This window comes from Coregonus clupeaformis, chromosome 16 (genome assembly GCF_020615455.1).
Source record: "Coregonus clupeaformis isolate EN_2021a chromosome 16, ASM2061545v1, whole genome shotgun sequence".
Classification (NCBI taxonomy): domain Eukaryota; kingdom Metazoa; phylum Chordata; class Actinopteri; order Salmoniformes; family Salmonidae; genus Coregonus; species Coregonus clupeaformis.
This window is the reverse complement of record NC_059207.1, coordinates 30,732,122-30,755,507: the sequence shown is the minus strand read 5'-3', so window position 1 is coordinate 30,755,507 and position 23,386 is coordinate 30,732,122. Positions and strand designations below refer to the sequence as shown.

General features: G+C 44.3%; 1 protein-coding gene across 1 annotated transcript; it reads right to left on the bottom strand.

Annotated features, from left to right (window-relative positions):
- Window positions 1-3: 3 nt before the first annotated feature.
- Window positions 4-18,224, bottom strand: LOC121584919 (two pore calcium channel protein 1). Its single transcript, XM_041901170.2, has 27 exons — window positions 17,798-18,224; window positions 17,449-17,585; window positions 16,906-17,082; window positions 16,641-16,754; window positions 16,304-16,434; window positions 16,096-16,184; window positions 15,855-15,889; window positions 15,680-15,738; window positions 13,648-13,747; window positions 13,455-13,571; window positions 13,241-13,365; window positions 13,111-13,159; window positions 6,660-6,723; window positions 6,504-6,548; window positions 6,300-6,356; window positions 6,064-6,117; window positions 5,875-5,947; window positions 5,650-5,757; window positions 3,719-3,790; window positions 3,540-3,629; window positions 2,904-3,019; window positions 2,740-2,786; window positions 2,543-2,611; window positions 2,349-2,445; window positions 1,599-1,738; window positions 1,390-1,470; window positions 4-1,014 (listed from the first exon to the last, which is right to left on the bottom strand). The coding sequence occupies exons 1-27, from the start codon at window positions 17,919-17,921 to the stop codon at window positions 853-855; spliced, it is 2,532 nt and encodes an 843-aa protein (XP_041757104.1). The 5' UTR covers window positions 17,922-18,224; the 3' UTR covers window positions 4-852.
- Between the last annotated feature and the right edge of the window lie 5,162 nt (window positions 18,225-23,386).

Sequence of the window (23,386 nt, the reverse complement as noted above, 5' to 3'; positions counted from 1 at the left end):
GAACAACGTATTTAAATGACTCCTCATTTAATACACCAAATACATTATAATACACTTACAGAATAACAAGTTAAAAAAGTAAACTATTCTCTTAGGTTTGTTCAGACACTGGCTAGGAGATATAGCTGTAGGTTACTGGACAGATGCTGGGGTTTGAAGGGTGTGGGTGTGTGTTGGGTGGGGGGGATTTGTGGGGTGTGGGTATAGTGGCTGTTGAGGGGGCTTAGCTTAGTGCTGGCAGACGGGGCGGGATCGTGTGAGTATGTATGTATCTACAGGCAGCACAGTGTTCACCTACAGGTATGTGTCCTTTCACTGTCCAGACATGTATGTCCTCGCCGTGTCCAGAGCAGTGTGAAATCCCAAGTCCATCCTAGTGGCTCCTCGTACTCCGGTGGCCTTGAACATCAGCTCTCTGTCTCACAGCTAGAGGGCCTAACTCTGCCCTCGAACCCCTAAATCGATGCTCTGCTTCGGCTGTCTATGCATCAGCAGACTAAGGTCCTTGAGTTGAACATTGAGATCCAGTCAGATAGAGAACATGATTCATATCAACAGAAATCCCTGCTGCATCCAGGATCCAGGCTGTAGGTCAATGACACCATCACATCTGTCCACATCCCAACTGTCCCACCAGGCTGCTAGAGTACACTCCCTCAGGATGGGAGGAGGGGGAAGAAGGGAGGGAGACAGACATGGAGTATTGAGGGGTTCTCTGTATTGTCATTGTGGAAGACAATCCCCATTAAGTTCACAGAGTGCTCTGTGACATGATGACTGAAGTCAGAGAGGTGTGTGTGTGTGTGTGTGTGTGTGTGTGTGTGAGAGAGAGAGCAAAACAGTGAGTGATTGTTAGTTAGTGCTAAGTGGTCCTTGTGAGTTGAGCTGGGGTTGGGGTTCATGTTCAGGGTCGGGTTCAGGGTCAGGGCATGAGGTAGGGATTTCCAGCTCTCTTTCCACTAGGCTTCTGTCTGACTGGGGTAGGTTCTCTCTGGAGTATTCCGCATACCACTCCTGCACACACACACACCAATAACACATTAGTCATACTATTACCATTTTTTTTGTCACAACTGACATGTCAGAAATATACTCATTTGTAATCCAATTCCCTAGACACCAGAAGAGGCTGGTGGGAGGAGCTATAGGAGGACAGGCTCATTGTAATGGAACGAAGTATATGTTTGATGCTGTTCCATTTATTCCATTCCAGTCTTTACAATGAGCCTGTCCTCCTATAGATCCTTCCACCAGCCTCCTCTGCGAGACAAGGCAAGATCAAAATCACCTTTGTAGCTAGGTCATGTAAGCTAAAGTGTTATTTAAAGTGACAAATCTAGCATTGAGCAGTTAGCAGGATTCTGGTTGTTATGGCAGCGTGAGGCTCACCTGGATCTCTTCCTCATACATCTTCATGCTGAGGTCACTCTTGGTCCTTGACCGCCGACCCAGATACACCAGAGACGAGCTCTACACACACACACACACACACGCATCAGTCTATATTTTTGAGAGTGTAGGACGGGGCAGGTTTGTGTTGCTGTGTGAGTGAGTGTGTCTGTCTATTTGTGAGTGTAGGTCTGTGTGTGTGTTCTCACCCCGCTGCGGTCCATGGCCAGCAGTACTCCCTGTAGAGAGTTGAGTGAGGAGAGTCCAGGGCACGTCTGTTTATAAAGCTCCAGAGTGGCCAACGCCTCGTCACGATTCACCTCTGCCTCAAACACTATACCGTTCTCATCTACCACACACAAACACACCATCGTTACACACATCTCAAACACTATACCGTTCTCATCTACCACACACAAACACACCATCGTTACACACATCTCAAACACTATACCGTTCTCATCTACCACACACAAACACACCATCGTTACACACATCTCAAACACTATACCGTTCTCATCTACCACACACAAACACACCATCGTTACACACATCTCAAACACTATACCGTTCTCATCTACCACACACAAACACACCATCGTTACACACATCTCAAACACTATACCGTTCTCATCTACCACACACAAACACACCATCGTTACACACATCTCAAACACTATACCGTTCTCATCTACCACACACAAACACACCATCGTTACACACATCTCAAACACTATACCGTTCTCATCTACCACACACAAACACACCATCGTTACACACATCTCAAACACTATACCGTTCTCATCTACCACACACAAACACACCATCGTTACACACATCTCAAACACTATACCGTTCTCATCTACCACACACAAACACACCATTGTTACACACATCTCAAACACTATACTGTTCTCATCTTACTAGAATTGTTCACTTGTACGCATGCACACACTTACCCTCAGGATCTAACAGTGGTTCTTTGTTCTTCCGGCTGTAGTTCATACGGAACACAAACGCATCCAGGATGAAGGCAACGATGATGGTCATCACCACCTAGAGAGGACAGACAGAACATTACACACGCATGCACACACACACACACAAACAAGCATCTGTGCACACACAGACATGCACAGACAACGCCTCTCACCATGGTGACAATGTAGAAGGTCATGAAGTAGAGGCGGCTCCAGTGAGTTGTCATGGAGGTCACTCCTTCCTGTTGGGTAGGGGACAGCAGCTGTCAATCAACCTCAGCAACCTGGACAAGCTTGACAGTCAGGCAGCAGCAGAGGTTTAATCAGATAGGTGACAGGCAGCATACAGCGTGAGAAGGAAGAGTCTTACCATGGTGATGTACCAGTTGTTTACCACAGTCAGCTCAAACAGAGTCACTGCAGAGAGAGAGAGGGAGAGAGATGCTGAATCCCAAATCAATCCCTATCCCTTTATTATATAACAACATAGTATAAAGGGAACTGCCTAGTATTGACTACTGTGTGTGTGTTTACCAAAGCTGCTGAGGATGTTGTTGAAGTTGTTGAGATAGTAGTAGCCCTCGTCCAGCACCGTCCTGTTGCCTATGGTTACATTGATCTGCCTGTATGAATCTGCTACTGTACTGGTACTATGAGGGGGGGAGCGAAAGAGAGATAGTAGAGAGAGAGAGAGAGAGAGATAGTAGAGAGAGAGAGAGAGAGAGAGAGAAGAGAGAGAGATAGTAGAGAGAGAGAGAGAGATAGTAGAGAGAGAGAGAGAGAGAGAGATAGTAGAGAGAGAGAGAGAGAGAGAGAGAGAGAGAGAGAGAGAGAGAGAGAGAGAGAGAGAGAGAGAGAGAGAGAGAGAGAGAGAGAGAGAGAGAGAGAGAGAGAGAGAGAGAGAGAGAGAGAGAGAGAGAGAGAGAGAGAGAGAGAGAGAGAGAGAGAGAGAGAGAGAGAGAGAGAGAGAGAGAGAGAGAGAGAGAGAGACTGAAACTGAAACTCATGTGAACCACCCTGACCAAGATGGCCGTCATATTACTGGAGCGCCAATATCTTTTCTAGTATTCTTAGTCTGTGGTAGGTTCTGCTTCGAACAAAGTGTCAGGGTAGACTGACAGGTTAGTGTGTGAGTGAACTGTGTGTAAGAGGAGTGTATGTGTGACTCACTTGCAGCAGTTAGGGTAAACTACATCAGCGAAGAACTCCATCCCCACGATGGCAAAGGAGTAGTAGAAGATTATCAATGTCAGCCCCAGACTGACAACATATAAAAGTTCTTATTAAGCAGGTTCTTATAAAAGGTTAATACATGCGTTGTATGTAAATATAGTGAGCAAAGTTGTTACCTTGCCATCCTTGGGAAGAGTTCAAACATGGTGTCCAACACGTTACGATACCTCTGCTTTATCTTAAACAACCTAAGAGAGAGAACACACACACACACACACACTTACAACCTGATAGAGCGCACATACTTAACACATGATGATCAATACAATATTTATAATTCTATATACCGGTAACACACATATATGCACCTAACAAAATACCCACACAAAATAATTGCCCACCTGACAACAAACAGTACCAGTCAAAAGTTTGGACACACCGACTCATTCCAGGGTTTATCTTTATTTTTACTATTTTCTACATTGTAGAATAATAGTGAAGACATCAAAACTATGAAATAACACATATGGAATCATGTAGTAACCAAATAAACGTTAAACTAATCAAAATAAGACACCCTTTGCCTTGAAGGGTGTCTACTTTTCAAAGTAGACACCCTTTGCCTTGATGACAGCTTTGCACACTCTTGGCATTCTCTCAACCAGCTTCATGAGGTAGTCACCTGGAATGCATTTAAATTAACAGGTGTGCCTTGCTAAAAGTTTGAGCCAATCAGTTGTGTTGTGACAAGGTAGGGGTGGTATACAGAAGATAGCCCTATTTGGTAAAATACCATAATATGGCAAGAACAGCTCAAATAAGCAAAGAGAAACGACAGTCCATCATTACTTTAAGACATGAAGGTCAGTCAATACGGAAAATGTCAAGAACTTTGAACGTTTCTTCAAGTGCAGTCGCAAAATCCATCAAGCACTATGATGAAACTGGCTCTCATGAGGACCGCCACAGGAAAGGAAGACCCAGAGTTACCTCTGCTGCAGAGGATAAGTTCATTAGAGTTACCAGCCTCAGAATTTGCAGCCCAAATAAATGCTTCACAGAGTTCAAGTGTTCAGAGGAGACTGCATGAATGAGGCCTTCATGGTCGAATTGCTGTAAAGAAATCACTACTAAAGAACACCAATAAGAAGAAGAGACTTGCTTGGGCCAAGAAACACGAACAATGGACATTAGTACGGGGGAAATCTGTATTTTGGTCTGATGAGTCCAAATTTGAGATCTTTGGTTTTGGTGTCTTTGTTAGACGCAGAGTATGTGAACGGATTATCTCTGCATGTGTAGTTCCCACCGTGAAGCGTTGAGGAGGAGGTGTGATGGTGGTTTGCTGGTGACACTGTCTGTGATTTATTTAGAATTCAAGGCACACTTAACCAGCATGGCTACCACAGCATTCTGCAGCGATACGCCATCTCATCTGGTTTGCACTTAGTGGGACTATCATTTGTTTTTCAACAGGACAATGACCCAACACACCTCCAGGCTGTGTAAGGGCTATTTGACCAAGAAGGAGAGTGATGGAATGCTGCATCAGATGACCTGGCCTCCACAATCACCCGACCTCAACCCAATTGAGATGGTTTGGGTAGAGTTGGACCGCAGAGTGAAGGAAAAGCAACCAAAAAAGTGCTCAGCTTATGTAGGAACTCCTTCAAGACTATTGGAAAAGCATTCCAGGTGAAGCTGGTTGAGAGAATGCCAAGAGTGTGCAAAACTGTCATCAAGGCAAAGGGTGTCTACTTTGAAAAATATAAAATATATTTTGATTAGTTTAACATTTTTGGTTACTACATTATTCCACATGTGTTATTTCATAGTTCTGATGTTTTCACTATTATTCTACATTGTAGAAAATAGTAAAAATAAAGAAAAACCCTTGAATGAGTAGGTGTGTCCAAACCTTTGACTGGTACTGTATATATAAGCTGTTTGTAATTGTCTGTAATAAGCATTTTGTAGAGAGGTAGTGACCAGAGAAATATCTTCGTCTGAAGTGCATAGGCCAGTTTTATTAGGAAATAAATGAAAAAGTGTATGAATGAGAGAATAGCAGCGGTCCCAGTACGTGTGTGTTGTCGTGGTAACCCACCTGAGTAGCTGCAGCGGTCTGAGAACCACAATAAAGTAGAAGGGCTCCATGTCGAAGGCCAGGGCAATCAAGCCCAGAAAGGCAAACACCGTCACAGAGAAGTCAAACCTGGTGAGGCGAACACAGAGACATTTATGGCCATTAAGCTACTGAATAAACACAGTGGACATGCTAAGGGTTGAGGGTTAGGGTTAAGGAGTTAAGGGTTTAATGGTCAGTACTCACAGGTTCCAGCCGGAGCTGAAGTAGGCCAACGGTCCCATGCCCGTTATCTTCAACAACACCTCCACCCCATAGACTAGAGATTGAAAAAGAGCGAGAGAGAGGAGTAAAAATGTGTGTTCTCACTAGTGACGAAAAGGATGTGGCTCTGTGTGTGTGTGTGTAAGTGTGTGTGTTTGTGCCTGATCTTACTGGTGAGGAAGATGATGTAACTCCAGGGGACTATTCTGGACGAGGAGAATCCACCTGCCAAGGGAGGGGCCAGGACAGAGATCAGAAACAACCTTACTGTTCAACATGTAGGTCTCTACTTGACATTTAGGGACGATTTCCTGGACCCAGATTAAACCTAGTCCTGAATTAAAAAGCATGCACAATAGAGAATCTGCATTAAAAGTACTTTATATTCTGGGAATAGGTTTAGTTACTATTCAACATGTAGGTCTCTACTAGGATCCACACTCCGTTGACGGCCACCACCACATCTACAGGGGAGAGAGAGGAGAGAATTGTGTCCTAGGGTTAGTCCTGTCCGAGAGTTAAGTTTTGTCCTAGAGTTAAGTCTTGTTCTAGGTTGACAACACAGATGATAGCACTATAGCTAATACTACTAATAATGGATGTCCACTCACACATTGTGTACTGGAAGGCTTTAGACTTGACCAGCAGGTTGATGCCTGGTAGAAACATTAACAGAAGGATGTCAGTCAGTCTGAGTCACCTCAGATACGAGGAGAGGAACACAGCAGTGGATGGGATGGAAGAAAGAAGGGAAAAATACAAGTCACCTTTGAAGATAAGAAAAGTAGTGTGTGGAAGATCATCAAACCAGTGTTCCCCGCTCCGCCGTGCCTACAAAGTACAATCACATGCACGCACGCACGCACGCAAGCACACACACATCAGTGAGGTGTATATATACACTCCCCATCATATTTATTTGGTCAATGGAGCTAAAACTTCTAATTTGGCTCTATACTCCAGCATTTTGGATTGGAGACCAAATGTTTCGTATTTTCATACAAATCTGTTTTACCGTTTAGAAGTGAAAGCACTTTATGTATCTAGTCCCCCCATTTGAAGGTGTTATAAGTATTTGGAGAAATTCACTTATATGTGTATTAAAGTAGTCAAAAGTTTAGTATTTTGTCCCATATTCCTAGCACGCAATGATTACATCAAGCTTGTGCCTCTACAAACTTGTTGGATGCATTTGGATTTTGTTTTTGTTGTGTTTCGGATTATGTTGTGCCCAATTAAGATTAAAGGGATACTTCAGGATTTTGGCAATGAGGCCCTTTATCTACTTCCTCAGAGTCATTTTTATGTGTCTGCATGCGGTTTGAAGGAAATTGGTAAGTAGCGCTAGCACAATTGCTAACTAGCTTTCGCGCAATGACTGGAAGTTTATGGGTATCTGCTAGCACGCTAGCAGATACCCATAGACTTCGAGTCATTGTGCGAACGCTAGTTAGCATTGACTCGTGAAAATACCTCTAACTTCCTTCTTACTGGACACAGAGACATAAAAATGGTATCCACGAGTTCAGCTGACTCTGGGGAAGTATATGTATTTATTTATTTATTTCACCTTTATTTAACCAGGTAAGCCTGGCCAAGATAAAGCAAAGCAGTGCGATAAAAACAACAACACAGAGTTACATATGGGGTAAAACAAAACATAGTCAAAAATACAACAGAAAATATATATACAGTGTGTGCAAATGTAGCAAGTTATGGAGGTAAGGCAATAAATAGGCTATAGTGAAAAATAATTACAATTAGTATTAACACTGGAATGATAGATGTGCAAGAGATGATGTGCAAATAGAGATACTGGGGTGCAAATGAGCAAAATAAATAACAATATGGGGATGAGGTAGTTGGGTGGGCTAATTTCAGATGGGCTGTGTACAGGTGCAGTGATCAGTAAGGTGCTCTGACAACTGATGCTTAAAGTTAGTGAGGGAGATAAGAGTCTCCAGCTTCAGAGATTTTTGCAATTCGTTCCAGTCATTGGCAGCAGAGAACTGGAAGGAATGGCGGCCAAAGGAGGTGTTGGCTTTGGGGATGACCAGTGAGATATACCTGCTGGAGCGCATACTATGGGTGGGTGTTGCTATGGTGACCAATGAGCTAAGATAAGGCGGGGATTTGCCTAGCAGTGATTTATAGATGGCCTGGAGCCAGTGGGTTTGGGCAACAAATATGTAGTGAGGACCAGCCAACAAGAGCGTACAGGTCACAGTGGTGGGTAGTATATGGGGCTTTGGTGACAAAACGGATGGCACTGTGATAGACTACATCCAATTTGCTGAGTAGAGTGTTGGAGGCTATTTTGTAAATGACATCACCGAAGTCAAGGATCGGTAGGATAGTCAGTTTTAAGAGGGCATGTTTGGCAGCATGAGTGAAGGAGGCTTTGTTGCGAAATAGGAAGCCGATTCTAGATGTAACTTTGGATTGGAGATTCTTAATGTGAGTCTGGAAGGAGAGTTTACAGTCTAACCAGACACCTAGGTATTTGTAACTGTCCACATATTCTAGGTCAGACCCGTCAAGAGTAGTGATTCTAGTCGGGTGGGCGGGTGCCAGCAGCGTTCGATTGAAGAGCATGCATTTAGTTTTACTAGTGTTTAAGAGCAGTTGGAGGCTACTGAAGGAGTGTTGTATGGCATTGAAGCTCGTTTGGAGGTTTGTTAACACAGTGTCCAATGAAGGGCCAGATGTATACAAAATTGTGTCGTCTGCGTAGAGGTGGATCTGAGAGTCACCAGCAGCAAGAGCGACATCATTGATATACACAGAGAAAAGAGTCGGCCCAAGAATTGAACCCTGTGGCACCCCCATAGAGACTGCCATAGGTCCAGACAACAGGCCCTCCGATTTGACACATTGAACTCTATCCGAGAAGTAGTTGGTGAACCAGGCGAGGCAGTCATTTGAGAAACCAAGGCTAGTTAGTCTGCCAATAAGAATGCGGAGGTTAACAGAGTCGAAAGCCTTGGCCAGGTCGATGAAGACGGCTGCACAGTACTGTCTATTATCGATCGCGGTTATAATATCGTTTAGGACCTTGAGCGTGGCTGAGGTGCACCCATGACCAGCTCGGAAACCGGATTGCATAGCGGAGAAGGTACGGTGGGATTCGAAATGGTCGGTGATCTGTTTGTTAACTTGGCTTTCAAAAACTTTAGAAAGGCAGGGCAGGATGGATATACAGTGAGGGAAAAATCCCTGCTGATCCCCTGCTGATTTTGTATGTTTGCCCACTGACAAAGACATGATCAGTCTATAATTTTAATGGTAGGTTTATTTGAACAGTGAGAGACAGAATAACAACAAAACAATCCAGAAAAACGCATGTCAAAAATGTTATAAATTGATTTGCATTTTAATGAGGGAAATAAGTATTTGACCCCCTCTCAATCAGAAAGATTTCTGGCTCCCAGGTGTCTTTTATACAGGTAATGAGCTGAGATTAGGAGCACACTCTTAAAGGGAATGCTCCTAATCTCAGTTTGTTACCTGTATAAAAGACACCTGTCCACAGAAGCAATCAATCAATCAGATTCCAAACTCTCCACCATGGCCAAGACCAAAGAGCTCTCCAAGGATGTCAGGGACAAGATTGTAGACCTACACAAGGCTGGAATGGGCTACAAGACCAAGGTGACAACAGTTGGTGCGATTATTCGCAAATGGAAGAAACACAAAATAACTGTCAATCTCCCTCGGCCTGGGGCTCCTTGCAAGATCTCACCTCGTGGAGTTGCAATGATCATGAGAACGGTGAGGAATCAGCCCAGAACTACACAGTAGGATCTTGTCAATGATCTCAAGGCAGATGGGACCATAGTCACCAAGAAAACAATTGGTAACACACTACGCCGTGAAGGACTGAAATCCTGCAGCGCACGCAAGGTCCCCCTGCTCAAGAATGCACATATACAGGGCCGTCTGAAGTTTGCCAATGAACATCTGAATGATTCAGAGGAGAACTGGGTGAAAGTGTTGTGGTCAGATGAGACCAAAATCGAACTCTTTGGCATCAACTCAACTCGCCGGGTTTGGAGGAGGAGGAATGCTGCCTATGACCCCAAGCTAAAGTGTTTTAGGGAGCGTTTGACAGTGATGAGGGGTGGTCGTTTGACCGCGGACCCGTTACGGACGCAGGCAATAAGGCAGTGATCGCTGAGATCCTGGTTGAAGACAGCGGAGGTGTATTTAGAGGGTAAGTTAGTCAGGATGATATCTATGAGGGTACCCATGTTTACGGATTTAGGGTTGTACCTGGTAGGTTCGTTGATAATTTGTGTGAGATTGAGGGCATCTAGTTTGGATTGTAGGATGGCCGGGGTGTTAAGCATATCCCAATTTAGGTCAAAAGCTCAAACTGTTTGGGCACAGACCTGGATAGTATGATAGAGCTCTGCAGGCTATCTCTACAGTAGATTGCAACTCCACCCCCTTTGGCAGTTCTATCTAGACGGAAAATGTTGTAGTTGAGGATGGAAATTTCAGAATTTTTGGTGGCCTTCCTAAACCAGGATTCAGACACTGCTAGAACATTAGGGTTGGCGGAGTATGCTAACGCAATGAATAACTCAAATTTAGGAAGGAGGCTTCTGATGTTAACGTGCAGAAAACCAAGGCTTTTACGGTTACAGAAGTCAACAAATGATAGCTCCTGGGGAGTAGGAGTGATACTGGGGGCTGCAGGGCCTGGGTTAGCCTCTACATCACCAGAGGAACAGAGGAGGACTAGAATAAAGATATGGCTAAAGGCTTTAAGAACTGGTCTTCTAGTGCGTTGGGTACAGAGAATAAAGGGGGCAGATTTACGGGCGTTGTAGAAAAGATTCAGGGCATTATGTACAGACAAGGATATGGAAGGATATGAGTACAGTGGAGGTAAACCTAAGCGTTGGGTAACAATGAAAGAGATAGCATCACTGGAGGCACCGATTGAGCCGGTCTCGGCGTGTATGAGGGGTGGAACAAAGGAACTATTTGAGGCAGTTTGAGAGGGAGTTGGGGTTCTACAGTGAAATTGTATAATAAGAACTAACTGGAATAGCAATAGGCAAGGCATAATGACATGGGAGAGAGGCATAAAGCAATCACAGGTGTTATTAGAGAGAGCTAAGACAACAACTGGTAATGGCGATAGAGTTTGGGCTGAGGCTAAACAGGACAGGGTACCGTGTAAAGGAACAGTCCAGCAGGCATCAGCTGTGCAGCTGAGTGATCATAAGGTCCAGTGAACAGCAATATGTGAGTCCGAGAGCAGTTCAAATTGGTGCTTCAGCACAGCGAGCAGGAAGCACGGTTGTTATTTGCGTGTGCTAGCGAGCGGGGCTAGCAGATGGATCTTCGTGGTCGTCGCAACGGGAAGCCTGTTGATACCACAGACGATTACGTCGGCAGACCAGTCGTGATGGATCGGCAGGGCTCCGTGTCGACTCTAGGAGGTCCCGTCCGGTTGACAGAGAGGTAGATAGCCGGGAGATGTGCCTGACTCAAGGCTAGCTCAAGGCTGATTAGCCAACAACAACGTTCATTTGGTTGCATCTAGCTAGTTGCGATTATCCAGTGTTAAATGTCCAGTGATTCAGTGATTCCGGCAGAAAATCCGATAGGTTCTGGGTCGATAACGCGCTGTGCAGACAGTGCAGACTGGCCGATAATAGTCCAGGCTAGAGCTGGCTGGTAGGTAGTGCAGGCCATGGACAATGGAGAAAAGCAGCTAACGGTGGCTAATAGCAAGTAGCTAGTTAGCTGGTTAGCTGGCTACTACCGTCCGGAAGACAGAGAGGTAGATAGCCGGGGATAGCTCAAGGCTCAAGGCTAACTGGTGCTTCGGGGGCAGTGGTGATTAGCCTACAGCAGATAAAGGGCCTCATTGTCAAAATCTCGACGTAGCCCTTTAATCTTAATTGGGCATAACATAATTCGAAACACAACCAAAACAGAATTTGTCCAAATACTTACGAAAACAACACGTTTTCAAATGGGGGGGACTAGACACATAAAGTGCTTTCATTTCTAAACGGTAAAACAGATACACTATACATACAAATGTATGTGGACACCCTTTCAAATCAGTGGATTCGGCTATTTTAGCCACACCCGTTGCTGATATGTGTATAAAATCGAGCACACAGCCATCCAATCTCCATAGATAAACATTGGCAGTAGAATGGCCTTACTGAAGAGCTCAGTGACTTTCAATGTGGCACCATCATTGGATGCCACCTTTCCAACAAATCAGTTTGTCAAATTTTGTCTGTCCTTGGTTGCAACACTCACTACCGAGTTCCAAACTGCCTCTGGAAGCAACGTCAGGAGCTTCATGAAATGGGTTTCCATGGCCGAGCAGCCGCACACAAGCCTAAGATCACCATGCGCAATGCCAAGCGTCAGCTGGAGTGGTGTAAAGCTCTGGAGCAGTGGAAACGCGTTCTCTGGAGTGATGTGGACATCCGCCAAAAACCTGGGTTTTTGGCGGATGCCAGGAGAACGCTACCTGCCCCAATGTATAGTGCCACCTGTAAAGTTTGGTGGAGGAGGAATAATGGTCTGGGGCTGTTTTTCATGGTTCGGGCTTGGCCCCTTAGCTCCAGTGAAGGGACATTTTAACGCTACAGCATACAATGACATTCTAGACGATTCTGTGCTTCCAACTTTGTTGCAACAATTTGGGGAAGGCCCTTTCCTGTTTCAGCATGACAATGCCCCCGTGCACAAAGCGAGCTCCATACAGAAACGGTTTGTCGAGATTGGTGTGGAAGAACTTGACTGGCCTGCACAGAGCCCTGACCTCAACCCCATCGAACACCTTTGGGATGAATTGGAAAGCCAACTGCGAGCCAGGCCTAATCGCCCAATATCAGTGCCCGACCTCACTAATGCTCGTGGCTGAATGGAAGCAAGTCCCCGCAGCAATGTTCCAACATCTAGTGGAAAGCCTTCCCAGAAGAGTGGAGGCTGTTATAGCGGCAAAGGGGGGACCAACTCCATATTAATATCCATGATTTTGGAATGAGATGTTCGACAAGCAGGTGTCCACATACTTTTGGTCATGTAGTATATGTATGAAAATACCCCAGAATAAAATGAGAAATTCTGTACTGTTGCCTCACATGAAACATTTGATCTCAAATCCAAAATGCTGGAGTATAAAGCCAAATGTACTAATTTTAGCTTCACTGTCCAAATAAAAACGGTTAGGCTTACCTTCCATTTGAGGCCGATTACTTCATAGAATTTATAGAAGTCATCTAGGCTGCAACAGAACATCACACACTTCTTTAAAACAGCAACACTTATAGTATGTGTGTGCTCATACAGTATGTGTGTGTGTTACCTGAGCATGGGTGCTCCTGCAGTGTTAAGGGCCTTGTATGTGAGGAAGCGGTCTCTGGCTGACATACGGGGTCTGTAGAAACGCATTAGACCATCAAACTGCTTCAGAGACACACCCATCGGCCTCTGAGGAGACAACACACAGGAACGAAATGCAACAGTTACACATAAGTTACAACAGCTTACAGACACTAGCTGGGTGTGTGTGTGTATACCTGTCTGCTGACCAGCAGTTGGAAGGCATGGTCGATAGCGGAGCGTTTGTGGAGCATCAGAGATTTAAACTTCATCTTCTCAACACCGTTAAACGTATCAAACACCACTGCCAGAAGCTGCAACACAAACACACTATCAAACCGTGGCCATAGGGTGCACAGGGAGGAAACAACAGCATGTGTGTGTGTGTACCAGGTTCATGATGAAGTAGAGTTCAATGGAAAGGTAGACGATGAAGAAGACACAGGACCAGCGGTTCCTAGAGTACGCTGGCATCATCACGTCTGGGAAGCTAGAGGAAACAGAACACCAGCAATCTCATTAGGCACTATACTGTCTTGAGCGTAATACAATCTCAACAGGCACTAAGCTGTTCAGTGGTGTAAAGTACTTAAAAGAAAGGTTCACCCATTTTGAATGTAATATTGTTTTTGTGCATCTCTGAGTGATGTTCTATCGATTCCCTGGGTCATTTCATGTTTTCATGTGAGTTATTGGCGTTCAAGCAGGCAGAAATCCAGCTGGTATGACATAGCACTGTGATAAAGTCGCTCTCACTACACTCGAAGTTAATAGGAATACAACTTTTAGATTGCAAAAATTTATATCATACATGTCAGATTTCAATACTGGCTGATGTCATAACTCGGGAGGATGTCTTCTCTCGAATGAGCCATTGATAATATTTTTGCAATATTCCTACCTCGAGAAATGTGTAATTGAATGGAGGTCGTAGCACATTTTTCCTAATTGTCTGCCTCTTTAGTGCAGTGTGCATTGCATGATGCCGTTGCCAGAGATATTATAGAAAGGAGATAGGAATCCAATGAATCAAAGAACGTATTACGCCCCACCCAGCAGACTGTTGACCAATCGCACTCACGTTGTCATGCTGCGTAAAGCGGTTGCTAAACTAATCGTCACGCAATCCCTTCTCAAAGTTAATGTATATGTCGAGAAACGTGCCTATTTTCCTCGAAAGAACGTAATGTCACGATTCCAAAGCTATAAGATACTACAGATAGCAAGCATTGTTTATGAAATTCGTGCTAATGTTGGGTTTTTCAGCTTGCGCACAATAGACTTCCATTCACTCTGAAGGAGAACGCTCCTTGTCCCAGAATAGCCCAGAATGCACCGCGCGGTCCATTGTCGTAGCATGGGCAACGTTTCCCAACTCCTCAAACGTATATCTGCCGTTGCAAATGTTAGACTCCACTCCGTGAGGCACATCGATCTGCAGGTTGAACATGGTGAGATTGTAGACTCATAAAATGACAGAGCAGTTTGTTTAGGCGATTTTACAGCTAACTAGTTACATTAGATGCTGATATTGTCTTTGGTATTATTGTTTGCTAGCTAGCTAGCCAGCCCATAGAGAGAGCATTGAATTGTGGATTTTGTAGTCGACTTGAGCTGCAACAGATTTCCACAACGATTTTCCATGTTGCTACCAACCTTATTATAATGCCAAAATGAAACATTTGTTCACAAAAAATACTGTTCTCACACATTAGTGTTATTTAACGCTGTAAATTACAGCAATTTAGTTTTTTGGGGGTATCTGTACTTTACTTTAATATTTATATTTGTGAAAACTTTGACTTTTTACTCCATACATTTTCCCTGACACCCAAAAGTACCAAAAGCAGGACAGGAAAATGGTCTAATTCACCCACTTATCAAGAGAACATCCCTGGTCATCCCTACTGCCTCTGATCTGGCGGACTCACTAAACACACATGCTTCGTTTGTAAATAATGTCTGAGTGTTGGAGTGTGCCTCTGGCTATCCGTAAAAATACAATAAAAAGAGGAATAAGGAATTTGAAGTGATTTATACTTTTACTTTTGATACTTAAGTATATTTCAAACCAAATAATTTTAGATTTTTACTCAAGTAGTATTTTACTGGGTGACTCATTTTCTTTAAAGGTAACTTTTTACTTTTACTTAAGTAAGACAACTGGGTACTTTTTCCACTACTGATGCTGTCTTGAGAGAGTACTACAATCTCAACAGGCACTATGCTGTCCTGAGAGAGCATTACAATCTCAACAGGCACTATGCTGTCCTGAGAGAGCATTACAATCTCAACAGGCACTATGCTGTCCTGAGAGAGCATTACAATCTCAACAGGCACAGAGTAAGAAACATATCAGACTATTAGAGAGACAGGTGTATAAAGTAGGAGTTATGGTGTGTGGTAGATGAGCAAGTCTTACTTTGCGGTGGTCAGGAGCACAAAAAGACTAACGATGCTGTTCTCCAGAGTGTTGAAGTACTGAGAAGAGAAAAGCCAGACAAAACAGTATGAGACAGACCCCTCCAGTTAGCACCAGACTAGCAGTCTACAGAGGCACAACATACTGAAAATATCAGTCAAACTGTTTCACTTACCGGATCAGAAGTGTTAGGGGAGAACAGACAGAAGCCTGTAGAGAGAGAACAGATCCATACTCGGACAGGCACAATAGAACATAATTTATTTTAGATTTCAAGGTAGAGTTGTTTGTAAGGTTGTTTTTAAGATTATATAATTTCCAATGTTTTTGGAGGCTCCTCGAGGATTGTCATTTAGGATCAATGTCATGATCAACTTTGATGAACAGTAAAGATGGTGTGTGTGTGTGTCTCTCACCCAGGATGGCGAAGATGACCATGAAGAAGAGCAGCAGCAGCAGGATATCTATAAAAGGGGGAAGGGACTGGAAGATCTGACGCAGGTTTCTGATTGGTCAAGAGGGTGACAACACACAACAGTTATTCACTCTTTGGAAACAACAAAGCAGTGCGAGGTAATACAGGTGTGTATGTGATGTATCTGCGGTATATGAGTGTGTGTGTACCTGCGCACGGCACCACAGTATCTGCAGTCCACCAGGAATATGGGTCTGAGAGCTCTGGTCACACGCAAGTGTGACGTCTGCCGGATCAGAACCACTATGGCTTCCACAAACTGGAGCAGCAACACACACGTCTACACACAGGAGAGACCAGCTGTCAGTCATATGAAATGGTGAAACTATAACTGTTTGTAAACCATCTAACTGACAGGCAAGAATGTGTCACTCTTGTAAGTATAAAGGGTCACAAGGGGTCCCTCAGGGATCTATTATGGGACCACTCTTGTTTGCAATCTATATGCACTGCTTGGGATGCTCCTATATAGTTGTGTGTATGTACCTTCACCATGGTCCTCTTGTGTCTGATGAATGTGTGGAAGCCGAGCCAGCGCAGCTTCATGCAGAGTTCAAACGCCACCATAACCAGAGCCAATAACTCCAGAGTGGCGTGGACCTACAGAGACAGAACACATCCTTTAACCTTTCACCTCCGACCTCTAACCCTAACCCAGCAGGTCCAGAGTGGTGTGGACCTGTGGCAGTGTGTGTGTCAGTGGCAGTGTGTGTGTGTGTGTGTGTGTCAGTGGTAGTGTGTGTGTACGTACATAAACATCCAGGCGTAGTGATGGTACAGCGGGAGCCTCAGAGAGAGACAGCACCATCAGTAGGAGTCCTGTTAGCAGCTCCATCATGTAGAACAGGTGGTTGTGAGCAAACAAGTATGCTGCCAGCGCCTTGGGGTTCCGAGGGTGTGTGAAGAACTTATCATTGTTCTCTCCTTCCTATGGACCGACCACACACACTTACATCAGAATTTTGTTTCATAATAAAAGTGTGAAAATATGATACATTTGTTCTACAGCTTTCTACCATTCACCTGAGCTATACCTATAGCTACAAATAAAAGGTACCATGTTTAGCATAGGGGTTTAGCACACAATAAACTCACATGATCTACCCGTCACATAATGCTGATGTGTCCCACCATAGCTTGGCTTTCTTACAGTCAGCTTACAACTTATAACTACCCCATAACATTATAATGTAGCTAATCATTACCATCTAACTTTTAAAGTAAATACCAAGTAGACCGTAATATAGTCTAGCTAGCCAACATGCCAAAATGGCTGTGTGTGTGTGTGGGGTACCTGTAGATAGATGGCTGCTTCCTGGTAGTTCATCTCCCAACTTTGTCGAAGTGAGGCATTATGTGATCTGTAGTTTGGTGGTGGCCCTGGTGTTGGTATCACCTGGTTATTCACTATGTCATACCCCCCTCCTCCATCTACACAGAAGAAACAACCACAACATTATTAATTCATTAACACAAAATAATTAAAGAGCCTCCAAAACATGACAAAGATATATTTAGTCGTTTCCTTCACTATTACGGAGCTAAAACACACTAGAGTATACGAACTGGTGGGACGGCTTCAACAGCACTGTATCCTGCATGTTCACAACATATCCTACACGCACGCACACACACACACATACCCATGCTATCTAGCTGTAGCTCGGTGCAGAATGAGGAGATGAGGACCGGACTCTCCTCCAGGGTCAACTCTACACTGTTGTTATGGATACCAGGAGTCTCCGCCTGCACGGCCGAACACTCCATGGCTCTGCTGGCTTCCAGTGGTCCAGGAGTTTGTGTGTGTTTGGGTGTGTGGAAGTGGTCCGCTAAAGCAGTGTGTGTGTCATTCACAGTTCACAGGTCCAGCATCCGCGCGCCTCCAGGGACACACACGGGCTATCATGCCACTGCACATGGACACACATCAGAGAGAAAATGTAAAAACAGATCCCCCGCAGAGGTTCTCCACAGCTCAGAAACAGATCCTGAGCACAGAGGTCCAGACACATGCAGAGCAGGTGGTTCTCCCTGTGTTCTTAGAGACTGGTCTTTCCTCTGTCCCAGGAACAAACAAACCATTAAATGAAAAACCATTAAATGAAAAACAGACGTTGCTGGAGCGTCCGATTAACAGCTGGTAGACAGATGAACCATCCAGAGTGTGTCTCTCCAGTCAAAGGTCTAGGGTAGGATCCCACAGCCTCTGTCAGCAGCCTGCATCAGCCTGGGAGACTGGGGAGTCCAGACTGCACAGTCACACTCTGGAGTTACAGCTTCTCTTACCCTCTTTCTCCCTTCCTCTCTCCCTCTCTGGGCTCCTCCCTCTCTCTGCTCAGTGCAGTTTCACCTTTGAACTCAGTGCTGCTCTCCGTGCACACGGCTCCATTTTATAACCAACAATGCCGCTCTTCATTGACGTTAGCTTGAGGAGTGTCCTTCAAGTCATAGACAGGAAGTGAGGTCACCTCCTGATGGTGAGACATACCAGACAGAGAATAAAAAAGGTCCTGGTTAGATCCGTGCGATGTCTGGTCTGGCTGTCTGGAGCCTTAGCAGGCTGAGGAAAATCAAAACTAGTCTTAAACTTCCCCTAAGTACTTACAATATGACTTCAGTCTCTGACACAATGATATAAATAATCTTTAAAAATCAACCCAACCCATCTTTGAATCCAACTCTAAGTCATGCTTACTAAAGATAATATACAATCAGCTAACCACTGACTCTTTAGAAAAATCCTGATCTAAAAACGGATTTAAAAAAAAAATCCTCATAAAACCAAGCAGTAAAATCCTTAGTAGAGGTGTAGTAGATGTCCCCTCCTCTCCTTAGGAATTACAGACAGACATCTGAGTGCCAAGTAGGCAGGGCTCATCGATATTATGCCAGCCGCCTGTCCGTCAGTCAGCCAGTCAGATCCTGCACACAGAAGCCTCTTCAGGTGCTGTGACAGTAGCGTGTGCTGAGCTCAGTCTGCTGCTGTGTAGAGATCAAACTCCAGTTGAGTAATAATAATCCTGGTGAGGCTCCTGTTCTCTCAGGCCTCTGGTGTTGTGGTGATAATGAAGTGGCCTAGTATCTGCCGTTGTCCTAATAGCACTGTGTCTGTGGGTAAAGTCCCAGCCACTCGTTTGTTTTTCAGAACAATAAAACATTCAGAGCTCCCGTCAACAACACACTGAGGTCCCGTGCCTGCCTGTGGCTCCACAGGCCCATAGAAACACACACAGGGCAGTCCTGGTCAGTCCTCTGGGCTAAGAGGAAAATACTACAGAAATCCTCTCTTTCCTCCACAGTGGCTTCTCCAACTAGGCTAAATCACAAGAACAAAGCCAGCAGCTTGATCATGACCTGTCGTGAGCCGGAGCCTGTGCCTGTGACGGTCTGCTCCAGGCTGTGTGTTTCAGAGCAGGCCTCCCTTTGCTGTGTCCTGCTCTCCACTGCCTGTTGAACAATCTTCTCCTCCCAGGCCTCAGGGTAGTCACCACACCGCCCGCTACAGATATCCTGGAAAAAAAACAGTCCTTTTCCTGTCCACTTCAAGAGGAGGGGAAACCGAGAGCTCACACACACACTCTGACCCACAGAACCAGAGAGGCCCGAGGGGCCGTAGAGACACACACACACTGCCCTGCGTGCGCTGCGGGTGGGGGGCAGCACAGGGCAGGGGAGGGGCCACACACAGAGGTATCTGCCGCTCTGCTGATACTGCAGTTTCCAGCGTGTATGTGAGGCAGTCTGCAGTGTGTGTGTGTGTGAGAGGTACAAAGGCTACAGGATTACTGAAGTGGAGACACACACAAACACACACAAACATGATCTCTGGGTCAGGGGGACACCTCTCTCTTCTAATTTAAAGCGACAGAGGAGCAAGCCAGCGCTGCGTTTACCTGCTCCGATGACAATCAGCAGAACCTCCCAAACTACCGTACCCTCAAACGACAAAACCGCCATCAGCCAAAACCTAACCTCCGCCTGCAGAGGAGCTGCCTCTCTGGTGAGTCTCTTTGAAGGGGTTACGTTACACCAGTATTTATCTTCAAATAATTTACAGTGGCTGTTCAAGTAGAAGATGCATTTGCTTCTGTGCTCTTTGTTTCATGGTTGTTCCATATGATTTTAATCACTTCATGACTGCACCCCTTTAGAATTGAATGAATCCTTTCATGTTTTCCCATGGTAATAGTGGTCAGAAAGAGATTTTGGTCAAAGTTCACCAATTTTTTTCATAACCCAGCCTACCATGAGACATCCATGTCGGTTTGATACTTTCTTGAAAATGTATTTATTTTATAGCAATTGTTTAACCTTTAATGCCAATTACCTAAAAATACGTAAACTCAGATTTCTCTTATTTTCACATGTTGTATGTAGCTCATCTGAGGTGCTTGTGTTTTGCCCGTTATCGGTTCTTAAATACAGGGTGGGTGTCATTTCAATCATAGAAACAGAATTCATAGAATGGACCTATCCAATTTACATTTACGTAATGTAGCAGACACTCTTATCCAGAGCGACTTACAAGAGCAATTAGGGTTAAGTGCCTTGCTCAAGGGCACAGACAGATTTTTCACCCAGTCGGCTCTGGGATTCAAACCAGCGACCTTTCGGTTACTGGCCCAACGCTCTTAACCGCTAGGCTACCTGCCATCCCTTCAGACCACTGCAATTTAGCTGGTACACCATTGAAATTGAATTGACATTTTATCTTCCATTTCCTACCAGGTAAGATGGCCTGTCGGTCCACCCACCGTCGAATGTCAACTTGAATGGGAATGCCTATTCTATTATCTATACAGTGCATTTGGGAAGTATTCAGACCCCTCGACTTTTTCCACATTTTGTTACGTTACAGCCTTATTCTAAAATGGATGAAATCGTTTTCCCCCACATCAATCTACATACAATACCCCATAATAACAAAGCATAAACGTTTTTTTTTTTTATGCATTTTAGCAAATGTATAAAAAATTAATTTAAAAAATATCACATTTACATAAGTATTCAGACCCTTTACTCAGTACTTTGTTGAAGCACCTTTGGCAGTGATTACAGCCTCGAGTCTTCTTGGGTATGATGCTACAAGCTTCTGACCTACAAACCTGACTCAGTTACACCAGCTGTCAGGAGGAATGGGCCAAAATTCACCCAACTTATTATGGGAAGCTTGTCGAAGGCTACCCGAAACGTTTGATCCAAGTTAAACAATTTAAAGGCAATGCTACTGTGGGGATCTATTTTCTTACAACTAGATGTGATGCCTAGCTTAGAAAGAATACATTAATGATTAAACATAATAGGTTTGTGCTGTACTGATATAGATTGTTTAACATAACAAGCTGTGATTAATGTGAGGAACCGTTAGGGGGTAGGCTGAGATAGACTTGTGACTCACACACACACACTGCCTCTTTGTTAAACCGCTCAAGGACATGTGTACTGCAACAGAAACAACTAACACCTGGCAACAGTGAAGCGCCAAGGGGCTGGGACCAGCCTGTGCGCATCGATAGGTTGGGTAAGTTTAAACCACACCCAGCCTCTACTCTGACAGGCCCAGCCTGGAGCAGGAACTATCTCTGTCAGAGTATTAAAGAAGAACCTTGGGTTGAAAAAGTTAGTTCTCTGACTGCCCTGCGTGGTGTTTCAGTGGGCCCGTATATACGAACATCATATTTACCATTCAAGTGTTTGCATTAATTAAAATACTAGTCTATCTTAGAAGACGTGTATTGACCTCTTTTTGTTCCTATACCAGATTCGAATGGACGCAATTTGACAATTGGTGACCAACGACGTGATCTGGTAGAGGGACTTCGCTGGGAATTGTCCGGCCGATTGGACATCGCTGCCGTTGGACGGTGTGTTTCACAAAGAGTCCGGACAACTAAAAACAGGTAAGCAGACACCTATTGTTATATAACTAAAGTTCTGCACATTGGCTTTATCCAAATTAATTTTGTGAAACACCTGTTTGATGTAAGTGAACTAAATTATGAATTATTATACGAATTATTATGAGTAGATAAGCACCATATTGTGACATGCAAACCTGTGGTGAATGTGATGTTAAACCATGGTACCATAGAGTATTGTTCTACCGGCAAGGTCCGTAACTACGAGGGTACGGCTAGGTTCGAGGAATTACACCGGCAAGGTCCGTAACTACGAGGGTACGGCTAGGTTCGGGAAATTTTTGATAATATAGGGGATAATTGAATTAGTAATTGGTATCGGCAAGGTTCGTAACTACGAGGGTACGGCTAGGTTCGAGGAATTACACCGGCAAGGTCCGTAACTACGAGGGTACGGCTAGGTTCGGGAAATTTTAGATAAATACTGGCGACCGGCAAGGTCCGTAACTACGAGGGTACGGCTAGGTTCGGCAGAGTATTTTGTAGATAGGAGGAGGAATAGGAGGCGAGGTTGGAAGGAGTAATAGTAAATTGGGAATATAAAGGTAAAAATAATGAATAACGAGTATGACTAAACTGAAACGTTTGAACTGATATAACTGAACTGTAACGTTTGATGTTTGACATAGCATCATACTGGTTTTAAATAATTAAGTTGAAGCAATTTGGTTTATTATTTAATTTAATGTTTGATGTTTGACCCTGCAAAATACTGGTTAAATAATTAGACTGAAATAATTTGGTTTATCGTTGAAATATAAATATGCACCGACTTTAACTAATTAGGTGGGAATAATTTGATTTAAATAAATAGATAGACGTACTTTAAATAATTAAATAACGGACGAATATTACAAATTAAAACGAAAACATGACTACCAGTGGAGAAGCGGAAAGAACATTGAAGGCTCTAAAATCCACACTTGAAATTAATGTGAGGAAGGTGTGTAAAGGAGAAAGAAGCAGTGAGAGAGAGACAGAGTAGGAGGGGGCCAGTACCCACTGATAGCCCTACCTAATCTATTGGCGGGGAATGAAAGAGGCCCCAGCAACCTTAGATGTATACAGTAATAATAATAATATGCCATTTAGCAGACAGGCCATGAACACAGAGGACGTGGCCAGAGCGGTAGAAGGAATGACCCACCCCAAAACAGGAATAGTAAGGTTTGGGCTGCCGTTAGAGGGCAATGGGTTTCAGGGGATGCCCAGAGGACACTTTTGCCATGGGCCGATCACGGAGAGTATGTTGGGAAAATAACTGAATTGTGTAATAGCCTCAGAGAGACATGCAATCCATCATGAGCAGAATAA